Below are 26,323 nucleotides of genomic sequence, written 5' to 3'. Positions count from 1 at the left end.
CTAAGGGGTCTGAGCCCCTGAAATCTCTCTGGATTTTAACAAAGAGGCTGAGCCCCCGAGACCCCCTCCGTGACACTCCTGTACATTTGTCTTTATAATTTCAGACACTGTTTAGGACTTTTTAAGTTAGTTAGTTAGCACCTCGAATCCCATGACATTGTGGCTGTCCGCACATGCTTAGCTACCGGATCTTGATTGGTTGAAAATATGTTCGATGGGGGAATGGCTGGAGGCGGATGATCACATGGTAACCGTAGGTTTACCAGTCCTGCGTCACAAACCACCAGTACATAAAGAGTAAAGGACGCTGATAGTTCTAGAAATAGAGATCCCAACAAAATTAAAACTGTTTCTTGGAAAGCGTCTTTGCAAGTTATGCTGTTCACAATAAAAGCCAAAGTAGTGGTTATGAGGGGCTGTAGCCTGCTATTAAGTACTTTGTTGCATATTTTTTCGCTAATTCTTTGAAAGAAGGTTTTATAGATACCAGGTACCAAAATAGATACCGTTTTAGAAACCCACAAACGTAAAAAGAAGCTCTCTCTTTTATCTACGTCGATTTAACACGAAGTAGTTTTAACTTGTAGTAGAAAAAATAATTTCCTTCCCTTCTAAAAACACGGAATCACAAACAGAGGTTGAGGGTGATCAGTACCAGGGTTTCTAATTTTTTTGACCGTTCTAGGGCACGGTTTCTTGAGACAGCTTGTTACAAAACAAAATAAATATATTGGAAAGAGAGTTTTTGTTCGTTGGAGAATTTATTGTCTGGTGCAACCGGGTGCAACTACGGTTTGGATTTTATATTTATCAAATTTAGTAATGTTCCCGTTGCGTGTTAAAGTCACATGTTCTGTTAAGTCCTGTTGTGTTAATGAACGCCTTTTTATGGCAATGTGTTTGTCTTTGAACATGTAGTGTGACGCTCGTATTGTCTTGTTAATTAGCTTCCGTTTATGTTATTAGATTGTTAGTGTGTGTTGATCACGATATACGCTAGTCTTTCTGTACTTTTGTGTACTTTTGTGTACGAGTATTTTTGTGTGCTACTTATTCAGGGCTTAGGTCCTTTGGCCTAGCCCATCACTCCATCAACGAGGTGGTTATTAACTGGTTCTTCACCGTTATGACAAGAACTCTTATCGTTACACAACCCTACAAAAAACTTTTTACAACAAAGCTTGGTGCATAGCCCCCTCCCCCCTCCCCCCAGAGGTCAGTTTCGAAAATGTATCACAGGTGTCTTGAAGAATAAGGATCGCATGTTCTAATTGCGCTAGGAAATGACAGTCAAAAATGTATCCTAAATGATATTAAAAACAGGAAAAAGAGTCTTCTAATTACATCTATAATTACACTTTTGAAATGTACGAATTCGATTAAAATGCTATTTTAATCTTTGGAAGACTTTGCTGCTCGTTTTTACTGAACTGATTTTCAAATTTTCTATTTTCGATCTCAGATTTTTCAAAAGTTGCTCGATGAGCCTCGGATGCTTGAAATGAGAACAGCTACTATACAGTACTTGAAATGTTTTATCATGTTTGAAATATTGGAATCAAATTCAAATTTATTTTATTTCAGCAACTTAGTTACAAATTTATATCAATAAGTTAATTATATAGTAATTTATAGTCCATATAATTAATAATTTTGAAAATATATAGTTGCCTAGGAAGCTTTCGAGCGCAGCACTCTAGATATTGAATAATCTAAACAAATAATAGTAACAATGAAAGAATAAGTATATTTTGAAAGCTAAACTAATTATTAGGCATTACCAGTTATTAATCTATTTGAATTCTATACCAAAACACTCAAGTGCGGGGGTTTATTTTGATGCTCGTATCAAAAATGAATAAATTTTTAATTAAAAGCATTGTTTCCTAAACGTTTATGAAAGTCTTGTTTAGCCCACGCAATGACCAAATGACCTGATAAGGTGACTGCGTAGCTCTGTGTTAGGCCTCTGCGAGGTGCAAGTGCTGTTTCTGTGGTGTGACATTACGTCATTCTCAACAAAAATTACTAACCAGGCTAACAGAGCATGTCGAAGTCGAAGAAGGGATGAGTTGAAGTTCTTTGTTGCTATCTCAGGTATGGAACGATATGTTAAGTTACTTAAGATTCTCTTTTTACGTTGATGTGATGGTTTATTCACTCGCTTCACTGTAGCTGGACTTTCAACTCGCAATGTAAGCTGATTGGCAACTATCCTAACACATCCACCCGCATCAAAGTGTAACCAAATCCAAATACGGGAAATCACCGAGAAATCAGAACTATTCGATAAATTTCTCAGATTGAATGTTAATTTGTGAGTTGAAATTTTAAATGAATGCTACAAGAAATAAACTTACTCCCTCTCCTGCATAAAGCAAAGTAAATAAAAGATTGTCAGGGTATTGTTTTTTTTAATTCCAAGAAAAAAAACAAAGTAAAGTGACAATACACCAACCAAGTCCAGACGGCCTAGTTCGATGAATCACGCCCCATGCTTTTGATGCGGATATCTTTAGGAAGGTTGCATTTCCAGGCTCTGAGTTTCATTTATCATTAATCCACAATGGTTTAATCACAGTTAAATGCCACCCTGAAACCTTAATGTATTACATGTGAACCAAAAAATGTCAATGTCATGTGTGCTGCATGCAAACCTCTTGTTATCAATCGTTAAGTGAACAAACAGGACACCTAATGCCAATTTGCCTAAAGCTGTTAACCAAAAGTGATAAAAGATTTGCTTTGTTGTTGTACACTAGCACAAAAACCCTTGTGCCTGGAGCCCCAGGGAACAAGCAGTACTGTAAAGAGGGGAGTTAGTTGGGGTAAATTTCAGGGTCTCAAGAAGGGCTTCCAAAAGTTTTGCTAATTAATGCAAAATAATTTTAAACAAGGTACTTGTTGGATAGACACTCAACTTTTTTAAAGGGGACTTGTTTGTTTGTTTGCCAAGTTAATTCTATTGTTTGGCGTTTGATTTATTGTTTTATCAACCTTATCCCTGTGCCACTACTCATGCACAAGGGCCTGTGATGTTTATAGTTGGGATGGATGTTGAAAATGAAAATTTGACCATCTGGGACTCATAATAGTGGCCAAATGACCTTAAATGGGTAAAAATGCCAACAATTTTCATATGACATTTTGTTGGAAAACTCTTTTTAAAAAAGTCATCATAGCCCCAGGGCCAGAGCTGGCTCCCCCGATAGGCCTGGGAACAAGTTCATGTCTGAGATCTCTGACATGACATACATTTCCACCCTTTGTTATTTTGTTCAATGCAAGAAACTATTTTCTCTTGATCGTCTTGATCAATTTTGGAACAGGTCCTTCTTAAATGGGAAAGGTGCAGAGTCATATGGTAGAGAAGGTAAACCAGGCCTTCACAGATGAGAGGAAAGCACAAATTAAAAAAAGCTTTTTGTATTGCAAAGAAAGAGCATGTGTCTTCAAAGAGGTAACCTTACTTACAAGGAGCAGCTTTCAAAGTAAGTGCCAGATATCAGGCCATTCAGTTATGTACATTTCTTTAGAAGTCTATTTGCAGAGCAAAATATTATTTAGTGATCTGAGATGTTAGCACTTATAGGAAAGAAGGTGATTGAATTCTCCAGTCTTGAGTTTGTTGAAACAATATATCTAAGGCAGAGACGCTATGATCTGGAATTTCAGTAGGTGAGAAGTATATAGGTTATGTTTAGCTAATGCTAGATGTCTACTTTAGGTTATCGGTTTTCAGGCATGGTAAATTTCCAGGTAGTTCTTCTAATTTTTCTATTTCTTTGCAGATGCCATTAGTGATTTGAATTCAATGTAAGTATTGACATTTCCTACTAATTTCTTTTTTGCCTATTTTCTTTTGATATGACAATACAGGTATCAAGGTGAAGTTAACAGATGCTATATTCTGATGCCTAAAATGACATAGTTTTAACTTAAAGCTGTTTTGATCTTCCAGTTCAAAAGTGTCATCTTCTTTTCAATTGCATAAATAAATTTGTAATTTCTATCAAATGTAGGTTGGAAAAATCTTCTGGAGAGAAAGTTTTGTTTCATAGCAAAGTTCCGGACCGCTTGGATTGGAAGAAATCTATAAGAATACTATGCATTCAGGTGAAAATTTGACTTGATAGAAGATTTGAAATTTTTTTGTAACTTTCTATAACTGGAAGCTTTCTATTGTTTCTTTTATTTTATTGTTGTAGTAGAGAGTATCGCACTATTTAATAAAACATTAGACTATTAGCAATAACATGATAATTTTTCGTATTGATTGTGGATTCAGAGCCTTAGTAAAGATGATATTTTACTGGTCTTTTTTTATTCTTTAATTATATTTATTGTATTGTAATTTATTGCATTGTATTGTATGTGTGGAATTTTAAATAATGAAACTGAACTGAACTGAACTGTCTGTTGTATAGTGTTCTATATTAGGGTAACACCTTAGAACCACCCTGTTCAACAAGCCAAGCAAGTTTTTGTATGTAAATACAACCAGATATGAAGTATATATCATGTTTATATTTGTTTGTGTGTCAGGTTGATCAGTATAATTCAGATCCAGTGGTAACAAGATTTATGAATATCATCCAATTTTGGACACTTAGAAGTGAGATAATTCGCCAGTTTGGTGGCAAGTCAATCTGTGATGAAGAAAATAATTTTCAGTTTGTTGATAACGAAGGGGAACTCATCAATCCAAATGAAGAACCAAATATTGTCCAGTCTGATCATGAGGTAAATACTGACCAAGATATAAACATTTTATTTTGAAATTTTCCAAATGTGTAGCCAGTTATGATTCAATTTCAGTAAGCAGGATTGTCTAATCTCACTAATTGTTTTTTCTACAATAATAGGATACATTTTCCCCTTAAAAATATGTTATCCAATATTGATTGTTTTTTTAATCTTCCTTAATCTTTGTTAATCTGTTATGATGAGATTCAGCTTTCTCATATTTCTAAAACTTTTTTGCCAATTGTACCTATTGATATGAACATCTGAATTTTAATACAGGTCACAGCCCAGTTATGGACATTAAACAACCAACTGCCTTAAAACTATTGAAAACAATTGTTATCCATGTTTTTCTGAATTAAAAATCCCTTTTACATAAGAATTTTTGAAGTGTTACAAATTCTGCTTTTTTAGGTGACTGGCCTTTCTTCAGCTCAAATACTTGAAAGGTTGGTTTGAATTTTGTAGGCCAATGGCACTCTTATTCAGATAAATTATCATGGATAGGATTACCTCGTTGCTATTTCCTATATCGTAGTTTTAACAGTCTGCAGTTTTAAAAGCTATGCAGTCTAAGGTGTTGCAGTTATGTTTACAAATTTGGCTAGTGGTATACTGAAAACTTACATTATGTGCAAACTTAAATAAAATGCAAACTTGAAATCTTGTGTTGCAGAGCAAATGAACTGAGCATGGAAGATGTAGAATGCTGTATTTGTATGGACAATAAATCTGATGTTTCACTTGCATGTGCACACAGTTTTTGTAAAGAATGCATAGATACGTGGTAAGGGAAATTGTTTCTTGTTTTTTTACCCTTATGTAAAAACTCTTATAACCTGTTTATAACCTAGTACTTCCGTTACTTCTAAAGCCTCTGTATTGGTTTACTCGTTGTCCAATTGTATGTCATCTTATTGTGATGTCTGAAATCATGATTTAGGGCCAGGCCACGGACAGGTGAGCAAAGAACATGCCCTCAGTGCCGTGCAGTGATTAAAGCTGAAGATGAGTATTGGGTGATGGCTGATGTCCCAGACAGAGAGGAAATGCGGGACTACATTGCCTCATTAGCATCAGGGCTCTGATGCAGAAATTCAAGTTCTTTTGAGACATTTGATTTGTTGTTGTTTGCCATCTGTTGTATATACATGAACTCTCCTCTGTAAATATTAATAGCTATTTAATTGTAGTTTTTAATTGCTCTTGTTTTATCAGGTGTTTCAATACTGGGGATAGGGGGCCACATTTCCAAGTTACTCCAAGTTCCTCCACATCTCCAAGTTGAACCCAATAAACTATATCTCTTTTTTGCTAACCTAAAAGCTCCATGGGGATGGCTCAACAATCCTTGTGGTAAACAGTTTGAAGGAAGCTATGGGGAAGTTTTTCAGAATGTTTGCATACTTGGCATTGGCTTTTCAAGTCAACCCTTCTGCCTGAATATTTTGTCATTCCACATAGTATAATGATGTTGATATTTCATTTATAAATGTGAGCAATGAAGTCTTACCTTGAAATCAGGAGGCCTTGTGTAGGATGCAGCAATCTTGAACTCGGGAGGCCTAGGCATCTAAAACTCAAAAGTTCTATCTCTTGAAAGATATTATGTTGCCAAATTTCATGCCTAGAAATAGTAAACCTGGAAACATCAAGGTTTTCATTGCACCGGCCCTTATCCCAAAGAAGCTTACCTCTTATTATATGGGCAATAGCAAAGGTTAGTTGTTAATAGTTAGCTTTTATTTCATAGTGAATTAGTCAGGTTTTATCAAAAAGGAAATCCATTACAAGAAAGCAATATTATTTTGACACTTGTGTGATGGTCTAGCTAACTGCATTATTTTCTTGCAATAAAGCATTCTCAGTAAAGTTTATCTAGACCAACTCTATATATTAGACATCATTCAATTGGTGGATGCGCATCTTTGGCCATTTGTTAGTCAATTTCATACATTGGCAAACAGAATAGATTATCGCTATATTTTGATAATTATTCACCAATAGATAAACGATATTTAATATCATAAATTAGTTTTCGGCAGAGCTTTAGTAAACATCAATCATTTTTCACATGTTACTGATTTCATTTTTCTAGTTTGATTTTTTCAAAACTTTAATGAATACTCTTCATATAAAACTGTGTGGTTTTTTCATTCTTACTTGCCCTGTTGTGTCGGAACTCCTTTTAGAAAATACTACGCAAGATTATTTGTGAAAATGAGATTGTACGGGCGTTAAAAAGATATGGGACATTTTTAATACTGAATGTCATTGTCGCCTCTTTAGTGTTTTAAGGTACCGTGGGCTACTGTGGGCAATGACATGGCCTATGCAGCTAGGCCATGACAGCCAGACTATTTCCAAATAGGTTTATTAATATTTCTTTATCCTGGTCAAAAATGCCGATTTCAGTTCCTACCGATGTAGGATCATTTGTCTAAGGGGCAACCGCCCCCTTCTCAGCGGGCTTTGGCAAGATAATCGTGTAGGACAAAATAGCCCCTCAGTGTCTCTAAAATTCAGGGTTTTGTAAGTATCTTTTGGCTAACATAGGAGTAATTATATCGGGTGGTTTAAGCGAAATATTCAATCGGTGTCAATGCTGCTTCAAACCAGCAAGAAGTAAAAATTGAGTGCTTGAAATTTTGAAATGAATATTTAAGCTTATTTTGCATTCTAAAAAACTTCTTGATCCTTTTTGCGTAATCAGCTTCCCAAATCAAGTTTAATTTCTTAACTATTCTTCAAATCCAAACCCAAAATAAGCCTGATTTTCCTTTTAAATTCATCAATGCTTTATAAAAAGTTCTCGTCTCCATACCTTATAGGCTGATCAAAGCTCTTAAGTGCAGCGCACTCTGTACAACCACCATTAACATATCTGTGATGCAGTCTTGGTTTTGCTGTTGATTGTGCTGTTGTCTTCTCGACGATTTTCTTATCTGTTTGCCAATGTTTATCAATAAAGAAACTGCAATCAAACACTAAAAAAGAGGTTGATTCATTGATTCATCTCCTATAAAAACATTTATTCATAGAAAACAAAGTCCTACTACATATAGTATTTCTTATACCCACACCCCAGAGTTGATGGGTATATAATGAAGTAGAATGGGTACTGAAATTTTCCAAAAATTTAAACTTGACTGAATATGGTTCTCAGTGTTTCATCTGAGTGTCTCTCAAATGAAATTCCTCGTAGCAAATTGTACCAAATTATGTCTTGGTTCCGTTTCAATCAGATTGTTTCCTTTTTACTGCGTCATCCTGGAAAAACTCGTTGGCTAGCTTTTACATTCAATCGTTTCCCATGCAATAATTTTGTGAGTTATGAGAGATTTAGAGTACAAACTTCGTCAAAGTATCATCACTAAAATTAGGAGAACCAGAAAACAGGATTTGAAGTTCCAAAAAGATGACATAAAAGACAACACAAAAATCAAATTAGAAAGCATTAATTTCATAAGAACCTAAAGACTAAAAGACATACACTGAACAAGAGCATGCCTAAGCTTTAATGAGAAATTAGCTTCTAATATGGAGGATTCTACAATATCCATTGAAGACTCGTTTAAGAAATTTGAACGTTGAATTGAACGACAAAAATTCAACCTACAGAAATTAGCATCTGTTAACAACACGTGCAATAATTTGGAGTATAAATACAGAACAGGTGGATTTTAACAAGCTGTGTTTATAAGTAATCTTCTCAAAATATCGAGAAGTAAATTAAATAAAGGGCGGGGAGGGGTGGAAAACCCCCCAAGGCTACATATAAACCAGGAAAATGTTTTCACGAAGCCCTAATTTCAGTAGCATGGGACACCAGGTATGCATGTCATAAGTGGAAGTTGCGGAAGATCAAACAAAATCTGATTGGTCATGACATTTCTGTCAATCAAAAACTAACCAATAAAATTATCGTTATGTGAGTGATGGGTAAAAATATAGTTGTAGAACAAACAAAAAGGAATCGGGTTTGGCAAAATGTAAGAGACATTGAAGCGATCTCCCTGAATATGTCAAAGTGAGAAAAGAACATCTTGAGCTATGTTAATGGTAACGAGTTTCTATAATTTGTACGAAAAGTGAAAAATTGTGTTAATTGGACGACAGCAAGGCCCTTAGTTTAATCTCCTGATTTTCAAATCTGCATAGTACCAGTTACCAAATACTCTAAAAACTCAATTAAAATAATATGGATACAATTCAATGATAAATATCAGGATGAACTGTTAAGAATATCGAGATTCTGTATTAATAAAACTATCTTTGACATTCAAAACTAAACTTTCTTCCAATTTTTTTTTGAGTTTACAAAAAGTCTGCCAAAGACATTTTCTCTTTGGGCTTGGCGTTATACTCCATTGAATCGCCATAATCATCATCAGAATCGTAGCCACCTCCTCTACCCCTGCCTCTTCTCCCTCTTCCGCGACCCCTTCGTCTTCTCCCTCCACCCCGACCACGCCTTCCTCTCCCACCACCACCACCACCACCCCTCGTTTGCCTGCCTCCATCATTGTCCATCCCAGGCTTCTTTGCTAATCCATATGCTGTTACCATGGGGACAAATATTGGATCGCAAAAAGGACATCCCTGATGTCTTGGAGTACCAATATTCGTCTGTGACTAAAACATAGGGTAATGAAAGCAAAATAAAAAAATATTCAGTTTTGTCTGGGCCAAAAGCGTCCACATCTAAATGAAGTTTATAAATACACGATTAACTAGAAGGAATCTCGAAGAAGGCCTAGTCAAATTGTCTCGCGCAACTATGACTAGTTGTTGACTAGATCTTCAAAAGGCTGAAGATATTCAGAATCATAAACAACTTGGATGAAAAGTTATTCTATCGATGTCTAGCTTCATCTTCAAAAATATCAACATAGGTTTTTAGATATTCTGAAAGCAATAATTACCTTGTGGAATTCGACATCCATATAAGCAGAGCCACAGTCACACTCATCGTCAGTTACGGCAACGCGATGGGCGTCCTTGAAAAAATGCACTATTACTCTGCACCTGAAAGTACAAAACATTGGAAACCATAAGATGAATGATAGGAAAAGTATTGAGTTACAAACCAAGTCGATGTAATTTAGAGATGGGCGTTAAACATAACAAATTATGATTATGATGATGAAAGTTTGATTTATGTGATTTATACAATTGATAAAAAACCACGTGGTGTGGTCACATCGAGAGGAAGGACCACTGTTCGATAAGAATAGCTTCTCAGTGTGCTAAAAACTACCTTCGGATGCTTGTGAGAAGCAAATACCAAAAATGCATCGAAAATAAAAACACAAAAATTAGTGTCGTTTTGATATATCATTACCGAAGCAATACCTACTTGTTACACGCCATTCTCCATTTGGGAGCAGACGTTGGGTCAAACATAAGAGTGCCACTGTCACAATCAATGCAGCTTGCAACAGAGAGGCTTGCGATTGAATGTTTACAAGTTGGATGTGTGCACTGGTTGCAGCACATTCCTTTACGCATATCCTCAAATGGTGGATGGTTATAGCAATAAGGACACAGCGGCGTGCTCTAAAAACAGATAGGAGAGGCAAGGAATATTTAAGACTATACAACTACAAGAAAAAGGCCTACAAAGATTGGACGCTGTTCGAAAAAGATTGGACTTCTCTGCAAAAACATTGTGTGTGTCTCAAAAGCTTTGATCAGGATTGTAGGCAACGGGCTTCTGTTTACAACAACATAGATAAGACACCCTGGTATAGAAAGCATACTTGTAGAACGATCACAGTATCAATAGTTTAAGGAGCTAATGAAAAGGTTAATTGCCGTCTGGTAAAAATGAGAAATCAATAAAGCTAAACCAAACACATAAAAGGACTTTGATAGACGCCTTCCCTAAATATTATCTGGTATTTCATAATGTTTGATTTAATAGAGAAAGTTTTAAGTTCTACTGACCTTTCCTCCTCTGCCAGCGTACAAAAGCAGTTCGAATTCATCTAAAGGACATCGGAGTTCCTATAACAAATATACTGGCTGTAACTCCCAGTTCTATGTACTTAGAAAATTATTCGAAATATCGAAATTTGCCTTCTGGTCTTTCTCCAGGGGTCGTACAGCCAACCTCTGATAATTCGAAGCCTTTGGTAAAGAGACTGAACAACAAGACGGAAAAGAGGAACATAAAATTATTATGCACTTTCGTTCGCAACACGGAGTACAAACGTCCGACAATGATCAAAGGTACGCCAAAATATGTATTCAAGTGAGGATAAAAAATAACACGAGAGAAAGTCCCCCTTCTTGCTTTTGAACAGTCAGGGACCGCTTACATCTTAGATAGTGAGAGAGTCTAATCTAGAAAAAGGATTCTTCCTGTCTACAAAAGTCAAAACTATTTGTTCGCTGTAGACAGATTCTATAACACTTAAATGAAATTAACAATTAATAATCAAAAACTACAAAATAGAATGCCCCCAAGTACAGATCCTGATTTGCATTAACGTTGTCCATTACAAGAAGTACGAGAATACCTTGAATAGCTTAAGATTTCCATCATTCGGCAAGCTATATGTCTCGTCACAATGGGCGCAGTGAAGCCGACATGGCTTGGCTGTAATGAGCTTCATAAATCGATGGCACTTGCCGCATCTACCAGGAAGATTCGGTAATTAATACGTTTATTAAGAACTGAGACAGCACTAGCATCTAATAATCTACGCTTACACCTTTTGAAAAACTGTCGCCAAAAAGACTTTTTCATTTAGGATTTGAATACAGATCTAAATCCAAAGCAATGAGTATCTTTCCTTTTCAAGAAAGATATTAAGGCAATCTGCATTTTTATTTTTATTCCACCTTCTCTCATTTATTGTAAACAGGGATTCTGTCATCATTTTACTAAATTGACAGGGCATCTGCCAAGTCGTATACAAAAGCATAAAAACGAGAAAAGAAATTAAAATAAAATTTACATAAAACTAGCTGCATTTCATTTTACTGTGAAGTTGCGAAAATAAATGTTTCAGAGTGATTGACTGGCTTTGGCGCAGACTCGAGAAAAACTTAAAACATGGCACGCAGCAACACGTAACTATACTGGCAAACATAAAATGATAGCAGAAATAACCCGGGAGAGTGATTCCAGGGAGCCATGCGCCACAGCCTGATTTGAACCTTCCCTTCCCTGAACCTTCCGAAAATTGTCTGTCTCTAGAACGATTAAGACTCTTTTCTGAGAACAAAAACAAACTGGAAAATATTCGGTTGAATGTTCGTGTCTTTGCACGATATAAGTTTTTATCAATCAAAAAACGAAAGCAATGGGCATCAATATGCAACATCCACAGAAGCATAACTGACTTGACGAAGTCTTCCCAGAACTCTTTGCGGTTCTTGGAACTAACTGCATCATATTTAACAATCTAAGAGAAGGTTCAATCTTACCTCGAAAGTGGCTTCCCACTTTCAGACAATTTTGTGAATGAAACCTCGAACAATTCGTCCATGTTTTCAATGTTTTTACGGAAATATTCGAATTTACTGTTGAAGCAGTTGATGCTATGATGCAAAACCGCGTTGAAATCTGCCTGGAAATGCACGAAAGAAAAATTATAAGATGAAGAATTTTCAAAGACAAAGACGAAGAAAGGCAAGGTAATTAGAAAGAAGAGTAAAGGATTGCCATAATGACAATCTTTCACAAGATTCTAAATTTGTAAAAGACCAATTGTTAAAATTTTCTTGAGAATTTTTTATCTAGAAGCAACGGCGATGGTTACAGTGTTGGGTTGGACGCTTTTCATATGAAGAATCTTCACACATCCAAAGTGAACAATTTTTGGCGTTCAACCCTTTTGAACCAGAGCTTCATCAATACGTTTAACGGTAAATGGGTCATAAACCTTAACACTGCGATAATCAGGTAATAAAACATTAAGTCTTGAAATTTGGAAACATCTTCAAAGCTCAAGAATACCCTAAATTGGCCTAAAATTTGCTTACTTTTACAAATTGATAAAAAGGATTTTGAGAAAGCAAAAAAGATGGTGGAAAAATGGATGTCAAACAGTCAATATAGCAACTGATGAATACCTTGCGAATTACAGGACTTTTTCGCAATCGGCAGTTAGGCACGCTATAGTAAAATAGGCGAATGGTGTGCACGATAGATAGAGATAAATTTGTTCTACTAACATAATTAAAAAAAGGTGACGAGTACCTTTCCCTGAGCTATCAAATTCAACTGTTTCTCTAACGCTGCTCTCATTGTTGGTAAGACCAGTTCTGGATCAATCTGGTGAGGAAATATCAATTGGTTCTTGGGACTACATATTCAATAAACATTTTAATAGTAAGTTTCCAGAGCAGTGAGGAGACATTTTTTGGATAAGACTTCCAGAAGTGTTACAGCCCTTTGAGGGGCCTCTTCAAAAAGACGGCAATCTTTTGGTTTTCAAAGATGGAATTCAGAAGAGGCTCAAATACGTTCAAGGGTCTACTTCGTGGTATTATCCCCGTTACACATCTTAGAGGTATTATAAAGTATTTGATTACTTGCAGATATCCTACATAGTTAAAAAGTCAGCCTCTCTGTGACTCGTATGATGCTTGTGATTTACATCTGAGTGTATTTCTTTTGAGGGAAAGGCGGTGGTAGTGAAAGTATTGCAGAAAAAAGTAAGTTGAGAGGTTTCAGACGGCGAATGGGTTTTACAGAGGGTTTAAAATCCATTATAGGTTCCTGCATAAAAATCGAGAAAGTATTTGAATGTTCCAAGGAATTCTTACAGACCTTCTGTATATTTAACCAACATCTAAGAAGTGGTCGTGAGTATCTAAATGAAAAAAATAAGCAAAAGTTAAATACCTTTTGGTAGCCATGCACGAGAACGATCCCAAGAGATGTTGGTTGAAGTCTTCTTCCTGACGTCACTTGAACGTAATTCCGTTGGCAGATGTTGTTTATATGAACTGGAATGCTGGCATCCTAGAGTAGACGAGGAATTCTTCAGACAGAGCTTCACCTTCTAATTGGAGTTAAGAAGGGTAGGCCTTGAGAAAGTTGGGGACCTTTTGGTATCAGCATAAATTTGAGACTCAAACAGAGCTTTTGTTTGGGGATAGGAAGGGGGCAAGAATCGATAAGATGGTTAGAGAACTTCGGTACTGGAATTTTTCAGAGTGACAGTGAGTTCCAAACAATATGAAAGCGAAGTTCCTATCATAGAAGACCTAGGTTAATTTTATGTAGCAGGTAGGGCGTTTCTTTTTTCATCGCTGTCTTTAGAATTTCCAACAATCTGGTTACCTTTTACTTTTTAACAAAGCTAGAAAAATGGCGAATGCACAAAGCATGGACTCAGCCCGGGAAGGAATCAGCAACTTTCAGCACCACAGTCAAATGTTTAGCCACTTTATCTTAACGTTTTACAAATTGTCAGTTTTCCTTATCTATGAAGGGGAGCTACAAGTCCCTTTACTAGAAGAGCACAAAAAATGCTGCCTACTTGAGGTACAAAAAAATGCAAATAATTTAAAGTCCAAACTACTGAGGGTAATGAACCCTACATTGTCGGCGGTCAAAATCATCATAATCATCATCATCAATTTATTTAGAGATGGTAATTTCATAGTTTTTATAAAAACTAATTCACACCAACTTTTTTACAATAAACAAACCTAAATAAATTTATATCAATTACTAATTAAAGGAATACAAAAGTCTATTTACAAATTGTACAGAGGCAACTGGCTCCATCCTAAATCTTAACTTCTATTTTTAAAACTTGCAACAGACTCTGGGTTCTTTGTATTATCATTTAGGGTATTTTACAGCGTAGCCCCCATTAAATCTTAGGGAGCTTATCCCAAATTTTATTGTGTGGGCCCTCTGAGGAAGCTCGCATAAAATCTGTTTGCGTAAGTTAACGACATAAAGCCAATCAATGATTAATACAAGTGTACATTAAACTTGTAATCAATAATCTGCTGAGCCAAAGAGGTATAACATTCTATTGACATAAGCTTTAGTTACGTTTGGTTTTATAGAGATTTTACTCACAGTTCCGATTCCATGTTTTTCCATTTTACTTATAAGTTCACTTTCAGAGAGCAGATCTGGGGGGCTCGTTAGCTTTTCGACCAGTCTGACCTATATGATTGAAAAGTAAAGAATATACTTGGCTCTTTGAAGGATAAAAGAAGTTTATTACATTGAAATAAAATTCTGCCGTCAAAATAGTAGTACCTCATTATTGATAAAACAAAAAAAATATGGAGCTTTAACAAGGGATGGTGCAAAGACGTGAACCCTAACGGAAGTCACTCTACAATATGCTTTCAGGGAATCTTAGGGTGCCTTGAAAGACAAATCTCTATAATATAAAAAGGTCCTAATGAAATCGAATATCAAGAACGTATTTGTTCCAATCAGAATGTAGATTAAAGTGCAAATCACTGAATCAGAATTTATGATAGCTCACCCGGGCGTACACTCCTTAGTAATACCGTGAAAATAAACAAATACTGCTCCAAGATCACGGATGTTCAATGAAAGTAACCAAACTTTTGTCAAACATCTTCTCCCAATTCATGTTAAATCCCAAAATGTCAAGATATCAAGAACAACAAGTAGAAACAAAAGGTGGTTTACCTCCTTAATGTCACACACATCTCCTTTTTGAAAGTGTGGTATTGACTCTTCGGGCTGAATGGCAAGCCAGTACATAATCGTTGTAAATCCAGGTGATTTCATCGTTTTTCCTTCACAGCTGAATTCCTCTTTGTTAACACGGAACCCCACGGAAGTCAGCATGTACTTGCAGTCAAAGCTGACCTAAAGATTAAAAATCCAATAACGGATTCAGAATAATCAATGAATTGACTGGATTCACGACCTCTTAGAAAGCAATTGTATAGTTATCATGAAAATGTAACATTAATTTGGATCCATTTAGGTATCTTGGAATCTATCTTAGAATTAGGGAGTAAATTTCTTGCAAGGGATACTTTAAGAAGCTGGACCACTGGCAGAATGTACAATTTTGCACGGAATTGCTATTCTGAAGGGAAAAGGAGCGATACCTCTAGCAAAATGAGCAAGTATTCTAAGGCAAAAAAGATAGAAAAAAACTGCTTCTATAGAGAAAGAAGTGGCCAAGATGTTCCCTAACCGTGGGTAGGTTATCTACATCTGCTCAATTTTCAAGTGAAAAGAATCCAAAATAATTTTATTTTGTTTAAAATTTTCCTGCCATTACCAGACTTAAAAAATGATACTATAAGATGCAGTTGGTCGAGTTAGCATTATTGTTGTATTTCAAGGTTTTAAATTGTAACAATCAGTTACTCACAGACGCAATGAAATGTCTTGTGATGTAATCATAGAGTCTCCATGAATCGTTCGACAGCTCACTTTCGTAGGCAGGCTTCATCGGGGTTATTGGCGGATGATCGCCAACATCTGTCCCTTTCCTAAAGTTTTCCAATGGTATATTGGTATCAAAGAACAGTCAGAAAATTTATCCCAATTATATAACTTATCTGGCTATGTCGTTGCTTTACCTACTAAGCTACCCCGACAACGACGTACTGTCGAGGCTTCGAGTTCTGCCTTGTCCAATTTTCCCTCAGCTTTTGTTTATTACATATTATCTATATTTTCACATTTTCCTTCAGTCTATATTCATACATCATGTTGTGCTTTCGGTTTATAAGAACAGGTAAGCTCTAAGTTGCTACCCCGTGTTCCACGCTTAACTCGATCATCAGGCAACTTTTAAATGAAGCGTGAACAGCTCTGCCTTTGCAGCATCGTGCACTTTATGACGGGCCGATAAACAGTAATACTCTTTATAAATCATTTAACATTATCACTCACAATTGACTAAATTCAATGTAATTCTGTTTAAAACAAGCTAAACGAGTTAAGGTAACCCCCCTATCCGTTCTCCAATTATCTGAAAGATAATTACCAGTACATTTCTCAGGTGAAATGAAGAGTAGACTGAATCTACTTCAAAGATAACTGAACAATGCAATAAATATAAATATTTCTAAAGAAAAAATGAAGGATTCAAACAAACTTTGGTTTGGCAATTCCTTCCCGGATGAGTTCTTTCACGTATGAACCCCAAGCTGGATGGTCTGCTTGCTGTCTTAAAGTTCCACTAAAACGAACATTGTTACAAATGAAATATAGCATAATCTCAGGAGCGGACACTTGGTCAAATATTGGGGGTGGGGGCAAGCCTATTGTTTTGATAAGATGACGTCACATTTTCCCGCTGTTAGAAATGAAATATAGCATAAGAGAGAAATAACTGACTGATTTAAATCTATCGTTTTCTAAAATGTAGCCACTTGTCTTCGGCTTGACTTAACATAATGGCATCTATACTACTACTTGATAAATCGAAACCCCGATAACTCAAACATGCGCTAACGCGAACTGATATAGATTTTCTTTGCCTAATACTTTCATTCGAAAGCCCCCACCACCCCCCCCCCCCCCCCCAACAACTTAAACGCTCGCTATCTCGAACAATTTCATGGGTCCCTATGATGTTTGAGTTATCGGGAGTTTACTGTACGTTCTCTTATCATAATTGCCCTCGTCATAATGGCAGTGGTATGTACTCACACTAGATCAAAGTTCTCAGAGTATTGTGTTGTCTCCGTTCTTGGGTAGCTGATATACCCCTATAAGCAAATATAGAAAACAGAAATTTATAGAAAAAACGAAAACTTTGAGAGCAAAATTATCTAGCTTGAACTATATGGCTTCAGTACTGCACCAATCTAAAGCCAAAACAACAAGAACATTTACTAAGATGACTGACATCAAAATAGTAATTCTAAGTTATCATAAAAGTACAGTGAAATATATATTAAACGTACACCTGTTGGGCCTAAGTTAAAGTTTGTCGAAGGGAGATGTCTGTTGTAGTGAGGTGTCTATTAAAGGCATTCGTCCCGTTGTCAGTAGGTGTATGTTCTTCAAAGGATACTTGGACAGTGTTTTGATAGCAGGAAAGAAAATTTGGGACATAATTTTGGACAAAATTGCTTGGAATTGTTTGTAATTGAGAAGTGCACGCTAATATATGGCTTACTTCAAACGTGACAAAGCCTATTGGTCTTTGCATCTTTGGTTTTTGAAATGAAGATGGCCAGGCAATGAATTCTTTACAATACGTCACCTACGATCAAGTAACACAAAGTGAAGAAATAACAAAAATTAACAATTGCATACTTGAATGTACAGTCTTTCAGCAATTTGCATTGTTTGTTGGGGTCCAATTCCAAGCGATGATGACGCAACTCTCAGCATTTCAACTGTGTTTAACGCCCCGGGGCGAGGCTTCGATTTCTCTTTTGTTGTGACACTTATTACTCTAGTAATTAAAAAATTTCGGATTATAGAAAAAAACAGATTTCAACTGTATGTAGTATGGAACACAATCCTCCAATTGTTTCTAATGTGATACCAGAAAAGGAAAAGTTGGCACGGTAAAAGAAATCTAGTATATGAGAAAACCTTGTATTGAAGATTTCGAGGAAGGGAACGTGTTGCAGCTCTTTAAGGACGTATTATATTTTGAGGTTTGATTAACACAATGATGGGACCACAAATGGATATCAATATTGCAACAGACCCTTATTGCACAGACCAAATATTCAGGATAGTTTTTTTTAGGGGGTCCAATATTTTGATAGGATTTAGCTTCAGTTAGGCCTTTTTGTCCTTGCGGTCCCTTCTAAAAATCCCCTAGGTTGTATTTAGCAAAATATGGTAAGTATAATATCCTGACACGCCCTTTATTCGGCAACTGAAATATTCTGATAAACAAATTTCAGGCAGTACCAAGCTTGAACACCTCAAGGACAAGTCCTAAAGGTAGATACAATGTGATGCTGGATTTTGGCAGTCAATGTACACTCGTGACAACAGAATCAGCAGAGAAGCGATTTAGCACCGTCCTGTTTCAACTAGCAAAGTGTATGATAGCATGGAAGAATGAAGAGTACAAAAAACTTACGAAGCTTCGGTGAATCCTTTCACCATATTATGGAACATATTCCCAACATCTCTATCAAAAACACGAATGCGGGACCAGTCTAACTTTACGTTTTGACCAGAGTGTAACTTTATCTAAAATAAACAAGCAAATAAATTGGTTGAAGTAAAAAATAAGTTGAGCTTTATCTTAATTATTGCTTACACTTTACGTCGAATTCTAGTTATTTTTAGAACACAAAATTGGCATTACTTATACCTAAAATAAGTTCACAAATATCATTACTTTCCATCTAACACTGGAGTTCAAAGAACAGGATAGATCTTGACAAAAAGCATAAGTCTCTGGTACCGCAAAACTTGAAGACAGCACGGAAAAGCGGAAAGATGGTGTGACGAACCAACCTGAATCTGCCAATAAACACACAACGACATATACAGTTTCCTTTTAATCCTCTTCTTCTTAACTTCCATAAAGTTTTTCATACTTATCTTTCATCAAAAGCTCCTTATTCTACTTGTTTTCAAAATCTCTTATTGTCACTACCTCTCGCGTTACTCCCATTCTCTATTAACACGTGACACCATAGCTAGGTTCCAGTTTTCTCACATCTCAGCAGTAGCAGTACTAATGATATAATGATTTTGAAGTTCTGAGAAGTATTCGATGAAAAGTACTCTAGTATGCTATGTTGTTACTTCCCCGTGCTATCTTCAAACTTGCTATCTTATTTCATAGCAGTTCTCCAAACAACATATAATTTCTACACTGCTTCCAGTTTACCTCGACCTGCAATTGCCAGTATGGTTCTGGCTTGAATGACTGGATCTGATCATGTCTCTCGACGCAAAAGCCAAGGGTTGGTGTTTGACACGGACCATAAGAAATGAGGGAGCTGTCCAAATCGCCATATTTTCCCTAGCAATAAAACATGTCTTTACATTATTTGCGGAAGACAGTTCATACAATTAGCTAATATCAAACAAAATATTACACAATCGAGCAACAAGGACATGCCTAACATCGGGTGATGGATATAAATGGAATCACAGTACAATAATTTCGAACTTTAGGCCACTTTTTGACAAGTCATGCAAAGAAAAATTTAAAGATTTAGCTTCAATAATGCAAACGATTATTGAAATGTCCAGTACAATTGCACCATACGTACCAAACTGCAGAGCTATGTCAGTGCATAAATGACATCATATAATCATATTATACAGTAACTGGCATTGCGTAACAAAATGTATCTGCTACTGTTAAAGGCATTGAGTCATGATAAAATGGAGTGGGTATACCCTAAGTGCCAAAATCCATGATTTTCATGACTGTGATGCTATTGGTTGACCTGGAACTCGTCACATGAACTCACCTCGTACTGATTGACAAAGCAATTTTCATTAATAGCAAGTTGTCAACAATGGATGAAAATATCACACGAAACAGCAGCTATCACGCCGAAACCAAATGCCCCCCTATAGAGAAGGCCTATTTACCATGACTCAATGCCTTTAAACAACGAACATATAAGTGTATACATAGTTTGTGCTTGATCGATCAAAAACGTGACACTTTCTTTTAGCCTGGTAAAAAGAGCCAATACAAAGATTCATAACGAAAATATTAACTATGCCTTACCCAGTTTGCTTAAAGCGGAGCTCATTTGAAAGAGGAGCAAAAACGGTGGCTAGTTCTAAAACTGAGTTCAGCTATCTACTGACAAGCCAGGACAGTTATCGCCACATTGATATCTAAAGTTGAAGCAACCTACCTGGAAATACCTGGTCTGAAATCGTGTAAATGCACAGCCCATCCTTAGATCAAGCTCCTGTCTGGCATCAACGGAAAGTGATTCATTCTTATTCGGCTCTGTCAAATTCTGCATGGCATATCGAATATCTTTGTCAGTTACTGCAGAAAATTTTGCTCTGAAGATGACCTAAGGTTGAAATAAATCATCTGTTTGACTTGAACTTCATGGTTTGATCTTAAAAAAACAAAACACTGAAGGGCCACTGAAATGTTAAACCTTTCTTATGTATCTATAGCTGCAACTTAAATAACACAGTTTTTTATCATTTTTGTGGTAACATAATTAAATTCAAATTCAAATTCAATAAAAATGGATACAAATGTACATGTCTTGCATGAAAATGTATCAATTTTTCACAGCATTTTAGAAGATGATTTAATAGAAGCCCTATCCATTCTATAATCAATATTTGGAATTTAATCCCTAATTAAACATTGGGATTTAAATACATGTTCGTTTATCATCCGATTAAAGTATATTGAATAAAGATTCAACCAAGCCTGGATGAGACTTAATCCTAAATAGATCTTTCTCTCATCAGAAGAAAATATTTGCAAAGAAATTCAACAGTTGTTGCTGGTCACCACTTCTAATTGTTTGAAATTTTTCTTCAACAAGGCTACCAAGATTCAAATGTCACCTTTTCTCCAGGCTGCCCCCTTTTCATTACTGATGCAGCACAATCAACAACCTGTAAATAAAACACTTTTCAAAATTAATTCAAGCTCTCCATTGCATTGCACTGAAACAACAGAAAATTCAAGCAAAACCTCTATGGAGATTGCGTTAAATTTCACCCATTTAAATTATTTATAATACATACACTGGCTACAAACAATGATGACAGTGAAATAGAAATCATGAACATCTGAAATCTGAGGTCCTTGCCAGAGCAACAACCATCAAATTTTCTACGTAATTTCAAAATGTATGGAATAGAGGAGAAAAAACAAAGAAGTGTGTTTTGGCAAAGCAAATCAAAGCAAAACTCATTTGAACAAGAATATGATTTCAGGCTATCCACAAAAAATAAACATAAGTTTGGGTTTTCTGAAGACCAGATTTTATGTGAAATTGAAAATTAAATTTAAAGTGCCTTGCTTTGTAAGCTTATCCTCATATCATTGAATAGAAAAAAGAGCACAATAAATCAGCCAGGTAAGCAACTATTACAGAAAAGAAACATTAAATGAAAACCAACCTCAAAACATATGTTTTCACCTTCTTTGTCACAATCTAGCCACAAAACGAGGTAGTCAACTCCACGGGCCTACAACACAGCACAAAAATTCTTTGTCTGGTCTTCCTTTCAAATATAATGTATCTTAAATAATGTACCCTAAACTTGTATTTGGTTAAACTAAGGCTTCTGTTTTTATAATTTGCAGTTTTTACCATGAAAAAATTGTTACAAATATATACCAAATTAAAAATTATTGTTCTGACATTGGCTCAAACTTTTAGTATATTTCGGTTTTTCTAACTGAAGTACCTGTTAAACATAGTTAAAATAACATGCTGCATAAAAAGACTTTAGAAATTTTGAAAATGTTTCATTTTTATAAAAGGGTTCTAAAGAGATTACATGATAACAACTTTTCACCTCAGATTCAAGAAATTTTGGAATATTAAGATTTTCCATTGCTTCTTTCTTCCTTGTTGGTGCTTCAAAAAGTTCTCCCTAGAAATAATGAAAATAGATTCAAAATAATTAAGGCACTTCAGAGCTACATTAACATCATTGTTAGCTATCGATAATGCAGCATATTGTATTCATTCCTAGTCTTCTGAGTACAAATCTTTCTTATGCAAACTGGCTAAAATGCTCTTGCATTTTTCTTTCCAACCCTACAAGCTAAAAGACTTCCAGTATATCTCAAGATCCAACATATCTCATATTCTGTGACAACCCTTAGATTCTGAGGCCCTGCAGCGACTTGCACCCTCTGTCCCCTCTGCTCCCTCCAATTCTCCAGCTTTGTTGATAATTGGTTTAGTAGAGCCACTAATGATTCCAATGATAAGAAAATAAATGTCTTGGCTACTGTAGGGGTTTTATTTTGTTACTGTTTGAATTAAATATATAGAGTATTAGTTGAGCAGTGAATTTTGTATCAAATTTGATACTCAAATCTAGATTATATGCACAACTTTATAAATATATCAGTCATGGAAAATTCATACTCACAGGATCAACCGAATCCCAGTTGTTATACTGCGACCTGAAGTCCAAGGACATCACATGACCACAAACTGATGTCATCTTGAATTTAACTGCGTGTCCTATAAAGGTGCCATGGTACTCGTGGACTTGGCAAGCAGGAGATATGCCTAAAAACGTAAAAACGTTTTTATACTATCATACAAAGAGTCTAAGTAGACTCACATGAAATTACACTTATTTTTCTATTATCAACTAAAAGTTTATAAATTTCTATGCAAATTCGCTAGGTATACAAAGTTTTTTAAATTCTGGGTACATAAATCCTTAAAAATTTTGAATGGTAAAATCTTGAAACAAATATATGGTCAGAAAATAAATCCAATATGATTTAACTGACCAGGCAATGTTTCAAATTTAGAAAGAGGATGCAGAACAGTGACAGACACTTGGTTGAATATTGGGGGGGAGGGGGCCAAGGTTATTGTTTTAATAAGATGATGTCAAATTTTATCTTGCTTTAGAACTCAAGACCAATATTGTCTTTCAATATATTGGGGGGTGACTTCTCATAAAAAGTTTTTTTTGTAAAAGATAAGTGTATGACTCTACTTTGAATTGATGTTGAAACTGTTTTTAATATTTTTAATATCATATTTAGCATAAATTAATAGTGGCAGTCATGCAGGCACAGGGACACTAAACGCAATTTGAGGTGGCGGAGACAGCTACTCAAAAAGTGCACATTTTCAATCACTAATATTAGATAAAATAATACTTTGGTACCCATAAAACATTTCATCTAATAGGTCTAGAATTTCCCAAGATAATTTTTTCTTGTCTCGGACCTCTGAACAAATTCACTGGCAACTTCTTTGTTATAAATTCTGATGACTTTGCTCAAGTTTACCTCATTTAAAAAGCTTTTAGATTACTTCAATTGAAGCTTCTACTAGTTAACTTGGAAAACTATCAGTTTTACATATTGCATTAGTGTTTGATATGCTCTATTGCAGCACTGAATGGAACTTTTCTGGGACTTTTTTGCAGTCTGTAAATAGGGGCCCAATCTCAGCTTTCCCTTAGGGCCCCAGGTGCCTCTGAAAGGCCACTAACCTTATTCCACTGATTCCAATTTACTACATTTTAGAGTGTTGCCTAGACAAAGAGCCTAGACAAAGAGCCTTGACAAAAAGACAAAGGCACCCAATATTTTAATTGCTTTCTCTTTGCTCCTAACCGCACTATTGTTTTCTGTCACCTGAGATCTGAGATGCTCTATATTCATTCCATTCACATAAACACAGTGCCATTTTCACAAGGGCACAGTGCTGCCCCCATAGAGTCAGAGCAGGGGTACAGCTGCCCCGGCTGCCCCTGTGCTTCTGATGCCCCTGTGCAGGAACATAAATGTCAAATAGATGTGGGAGTGCCACATCGGAGTGGAATCCATGTAAATCTCAGGATGTATATATGCCAATAAACAATAGAAATACAATGAGAAAATGTTAATCCATGCCAGATATCTCTGACAGAAGCAAATTGGATTCCACATTGGGTACCACATCCTTCAATCTCATTCATCGAATTAGTCACAGAATTTGAAAGTAATGGGAAAATCTAAGACAGAACTCCAATGCTTAATTTTGCCAGAGAATAATTTCATATAAGGCGTCTATGTTAATAAGTCTCTCGATTCAGAAAGAAATGAACAAACTGTAGTACTGAGGTTCTGTGTTCTGTATGTAAAGGCTTAGTAAAATGATAGTACAAAAAATTACTGCTTATTGTCAGTTATAACTTTGGAATCCTTCACCCTCCCAAAAACTTGTCACTCAATGTCCCTGAAAAAAGGAAAATCACGTACTTATTGAAGAAATTTCCCATCAATTCGAATAATGAATTGATAATAATTTAATGCTATGAAATTGCTTGTTATGTTGCACGAACGTGTTTTCCACCCAGTGCGTGTTGTTTGGGCATGCGATACAAAATCATGAGATAAAAGAATCAAAGTTTAGACCTCCACCTTTTCTAGAGTTAACTCTGCCATTTGAAAGGATCTTGGCAATAGAAAGCGCGAGAGACGGCTTCTCTGCAACCATTAAAACAGTCTTCATTTTAGGCAGGCTTAGGGCTGTGTTCCCTGGCAAAAAATCCTTTTGCACTTGCAGTGATTCCTCCTGGTATAAACTGTGCCTGCTTATTATAAGACTCCTTTCAATGCACTGGGCAGCCCCTCACTTGCGAGGACAGACATGCAGCAATACCATCCTTAGATGATAAGTTCTGACGTCCTGGTTTAAAGCGACTGCTCGCCAACAAACTAAAATACCACCAGCCTCACCAGCCAGTGAACTCGTGGGTTGCCTACATGTCGTTAAATCTTTGAACTGCTCCGAGTGGTAAAACAAAAGAATTGATGGGTGAGAGGCTTGTACCAATACGAGGAAACAAACGCTCGATACTCTAAATGCGCGCGGCAGCTCCCAAGCAATCGAGAGACTGCCCCCGCTGCCCCCGCTGCCCCCGTGCTTCCGGCGCCGCTGTATCGGATTAACCCATTTTCTTTCATAATCAAAATTTTGTTTCTCCTTTTAATGTTGATTGAGATTTGATTGAGGTCTAGCGTGTTTAATTTTTAACATTTGTAAATTGGGGGCACGTGCCTCAGATTCCCCGGCTCATACGTCTTGGTCTTTGGTCATGTGCCCCACCACTCTCTCATTCTTCTACTTTTGAGCCGCTTCGCTTTTCTCCGCATCCGCGCCTTGCCTGCTTGGCGGCTGATTCTGTTTATATGGATATAATACCAAGGCCTATCAAATAGATTCCAATTGTTCCTAACATGCTATTGTAAAAATGGCCAATCAGTGGTTGGAGCAGTTCAAAGATTTAACGAGATGTGGTTGCCTCCAAAGGTGACATTATCCCACAGCCTCTGGTTGAATGCGAAGTACCAGACGGGCTGCGAGCAATGATCCGTGGTTGCGAGGTATCAAATTTATGGGGGTCGCAGGAGGGGCTCATGTGGGGCTATTACTATCATTAAATGCTAAAAGCCGTCAATTATTTTCAACCTTGACTCTAGGCATTTACAGACCAGCCCAAACCCTTAATGATTTTTCTCGCAATCTCGGCTGCTTGCATTTTCCTTTATGATGCCCAAATAGATGTTCTTGACATATAAATGATTGATGCAATGTATAGCTTTTATAGGATAGCATTTTCAAAGATTGAAAATGAATAGGCTAGAATAATTCTGAGTTCGCTGCAGCTGTATAGGCCTGTAAACTGTAGCTGACCTGACTCTAAAAGACCGAGCCCACGATTACAATTCTGTTTTTTGTTAAATTCGTACCTTTCGCAAATTTTTCAAGTTTTCTTAAAATACAAAAGTGTTAAAGAGCTACTTTTTAGTGCGAACAATAACACAAAAATAAGGATAGAAACATAACATAACATAACATAACATAACATAACATAACATAACATAACATAACATAACATAACATAACATAACATAACATAACATAACATAACATAACATAACATAACATAACATAACATAACATAACATAACATAAC

At 36.1% G+C, this 26,323-nt stretch overlaps 2 protein-coding genes across 2 annotated transcripts; one reads left to right on the top strand and one right to left on the bottom strand.

Annotated features, from left to right (window-relative positions):
* Nucleotides 1-1,943: 1,943 nt before the first annotated feature.
* LOC135695417 (RING finger protein 141) lies at nt 1,944-6,886 on the top strand. The gene is made up of 8 exons (XM_065214504.2): nt 1,944-2,097; nt 3,330-3,491; nt 3,792-3,816; nt 4,023-4,116; nt 4,546-4,743; nt 5,161-5,195; nt 5,423-5,533; nt 5,690-6,886. Exons 2-8 carry the CDS (start codon nt 3,341-3,343, stop codon nt 5,832-5,834), a joined length of 759 nt encoding a protein of 252 aa, XP_065070576.1. The 5' UTR covers nt 1,944-2,097; nt 3,330-3,340; the 3' UTR covers nt 5,835-6,886.
* On the bottom strand, nt 6,569-25,775 carry LOC135695415 (DNA topoisomerase 3-beta-1). Its single transcript, XM_089108759.1, has 23 exons — nt 25,649-25,775; nt 24,765-25,105; nt 22,763-22,905; nt 22,178-22,255; nt 21,776-21,844; nt 21,215-21,265; nt 20,533-20,700; nt 19,542-19,676; nt 18,780-18,892; nt 17,993-18,134; nt 17,381-17,439; nt 16,824-16,907; nt 16,092-16,212; nt 15,392-15,574; nt 14,801-14,890; nt 13,607-13,726; nt 12,959-13,033; nt 12,184-12,326; nt 11,271-11,388; nt 10,696-10,755; nt 10,106-10,305; nt 9,672-9,774; nt 6,569-9,381 (listed from the first exon to the last, which is right to left on the bottom strand). Exons 2-23 carry the CDS (start codon nt 24,853-24,855, stop codon nt 9,064-9,066), a joined length of 2,664 nt encoding a protein of 887 aa, XP_088964885.1. The 5' UTR covers nt 24,856-25,105; nt 25,649-25,775; the 3' UTR covers nt 6,569-9,063.
* Nucleotides 25,776-26,323: the final 548 nt, after the last annotated feature.

The sequence above is a fragment of the Rhopilema esculentum genome, chromosome 2, assembly GCF_057945365.1.
Source record: "Rhopilema esculentum isolate cy_ngs chromosome 2, ASM5794536v1, whole genome shotgun sequence".
Classification (NCBI taxonomy): Eukaryota; Metazoa; Cnidaria; class Scyphozoa; order Rhizostomeae; family Rhizostomatidae; genus Rhopilema; species Rhopilema esculentum.
This window is presented reverse-complemented; position numbering and strand designations above follow the sequence as displayed.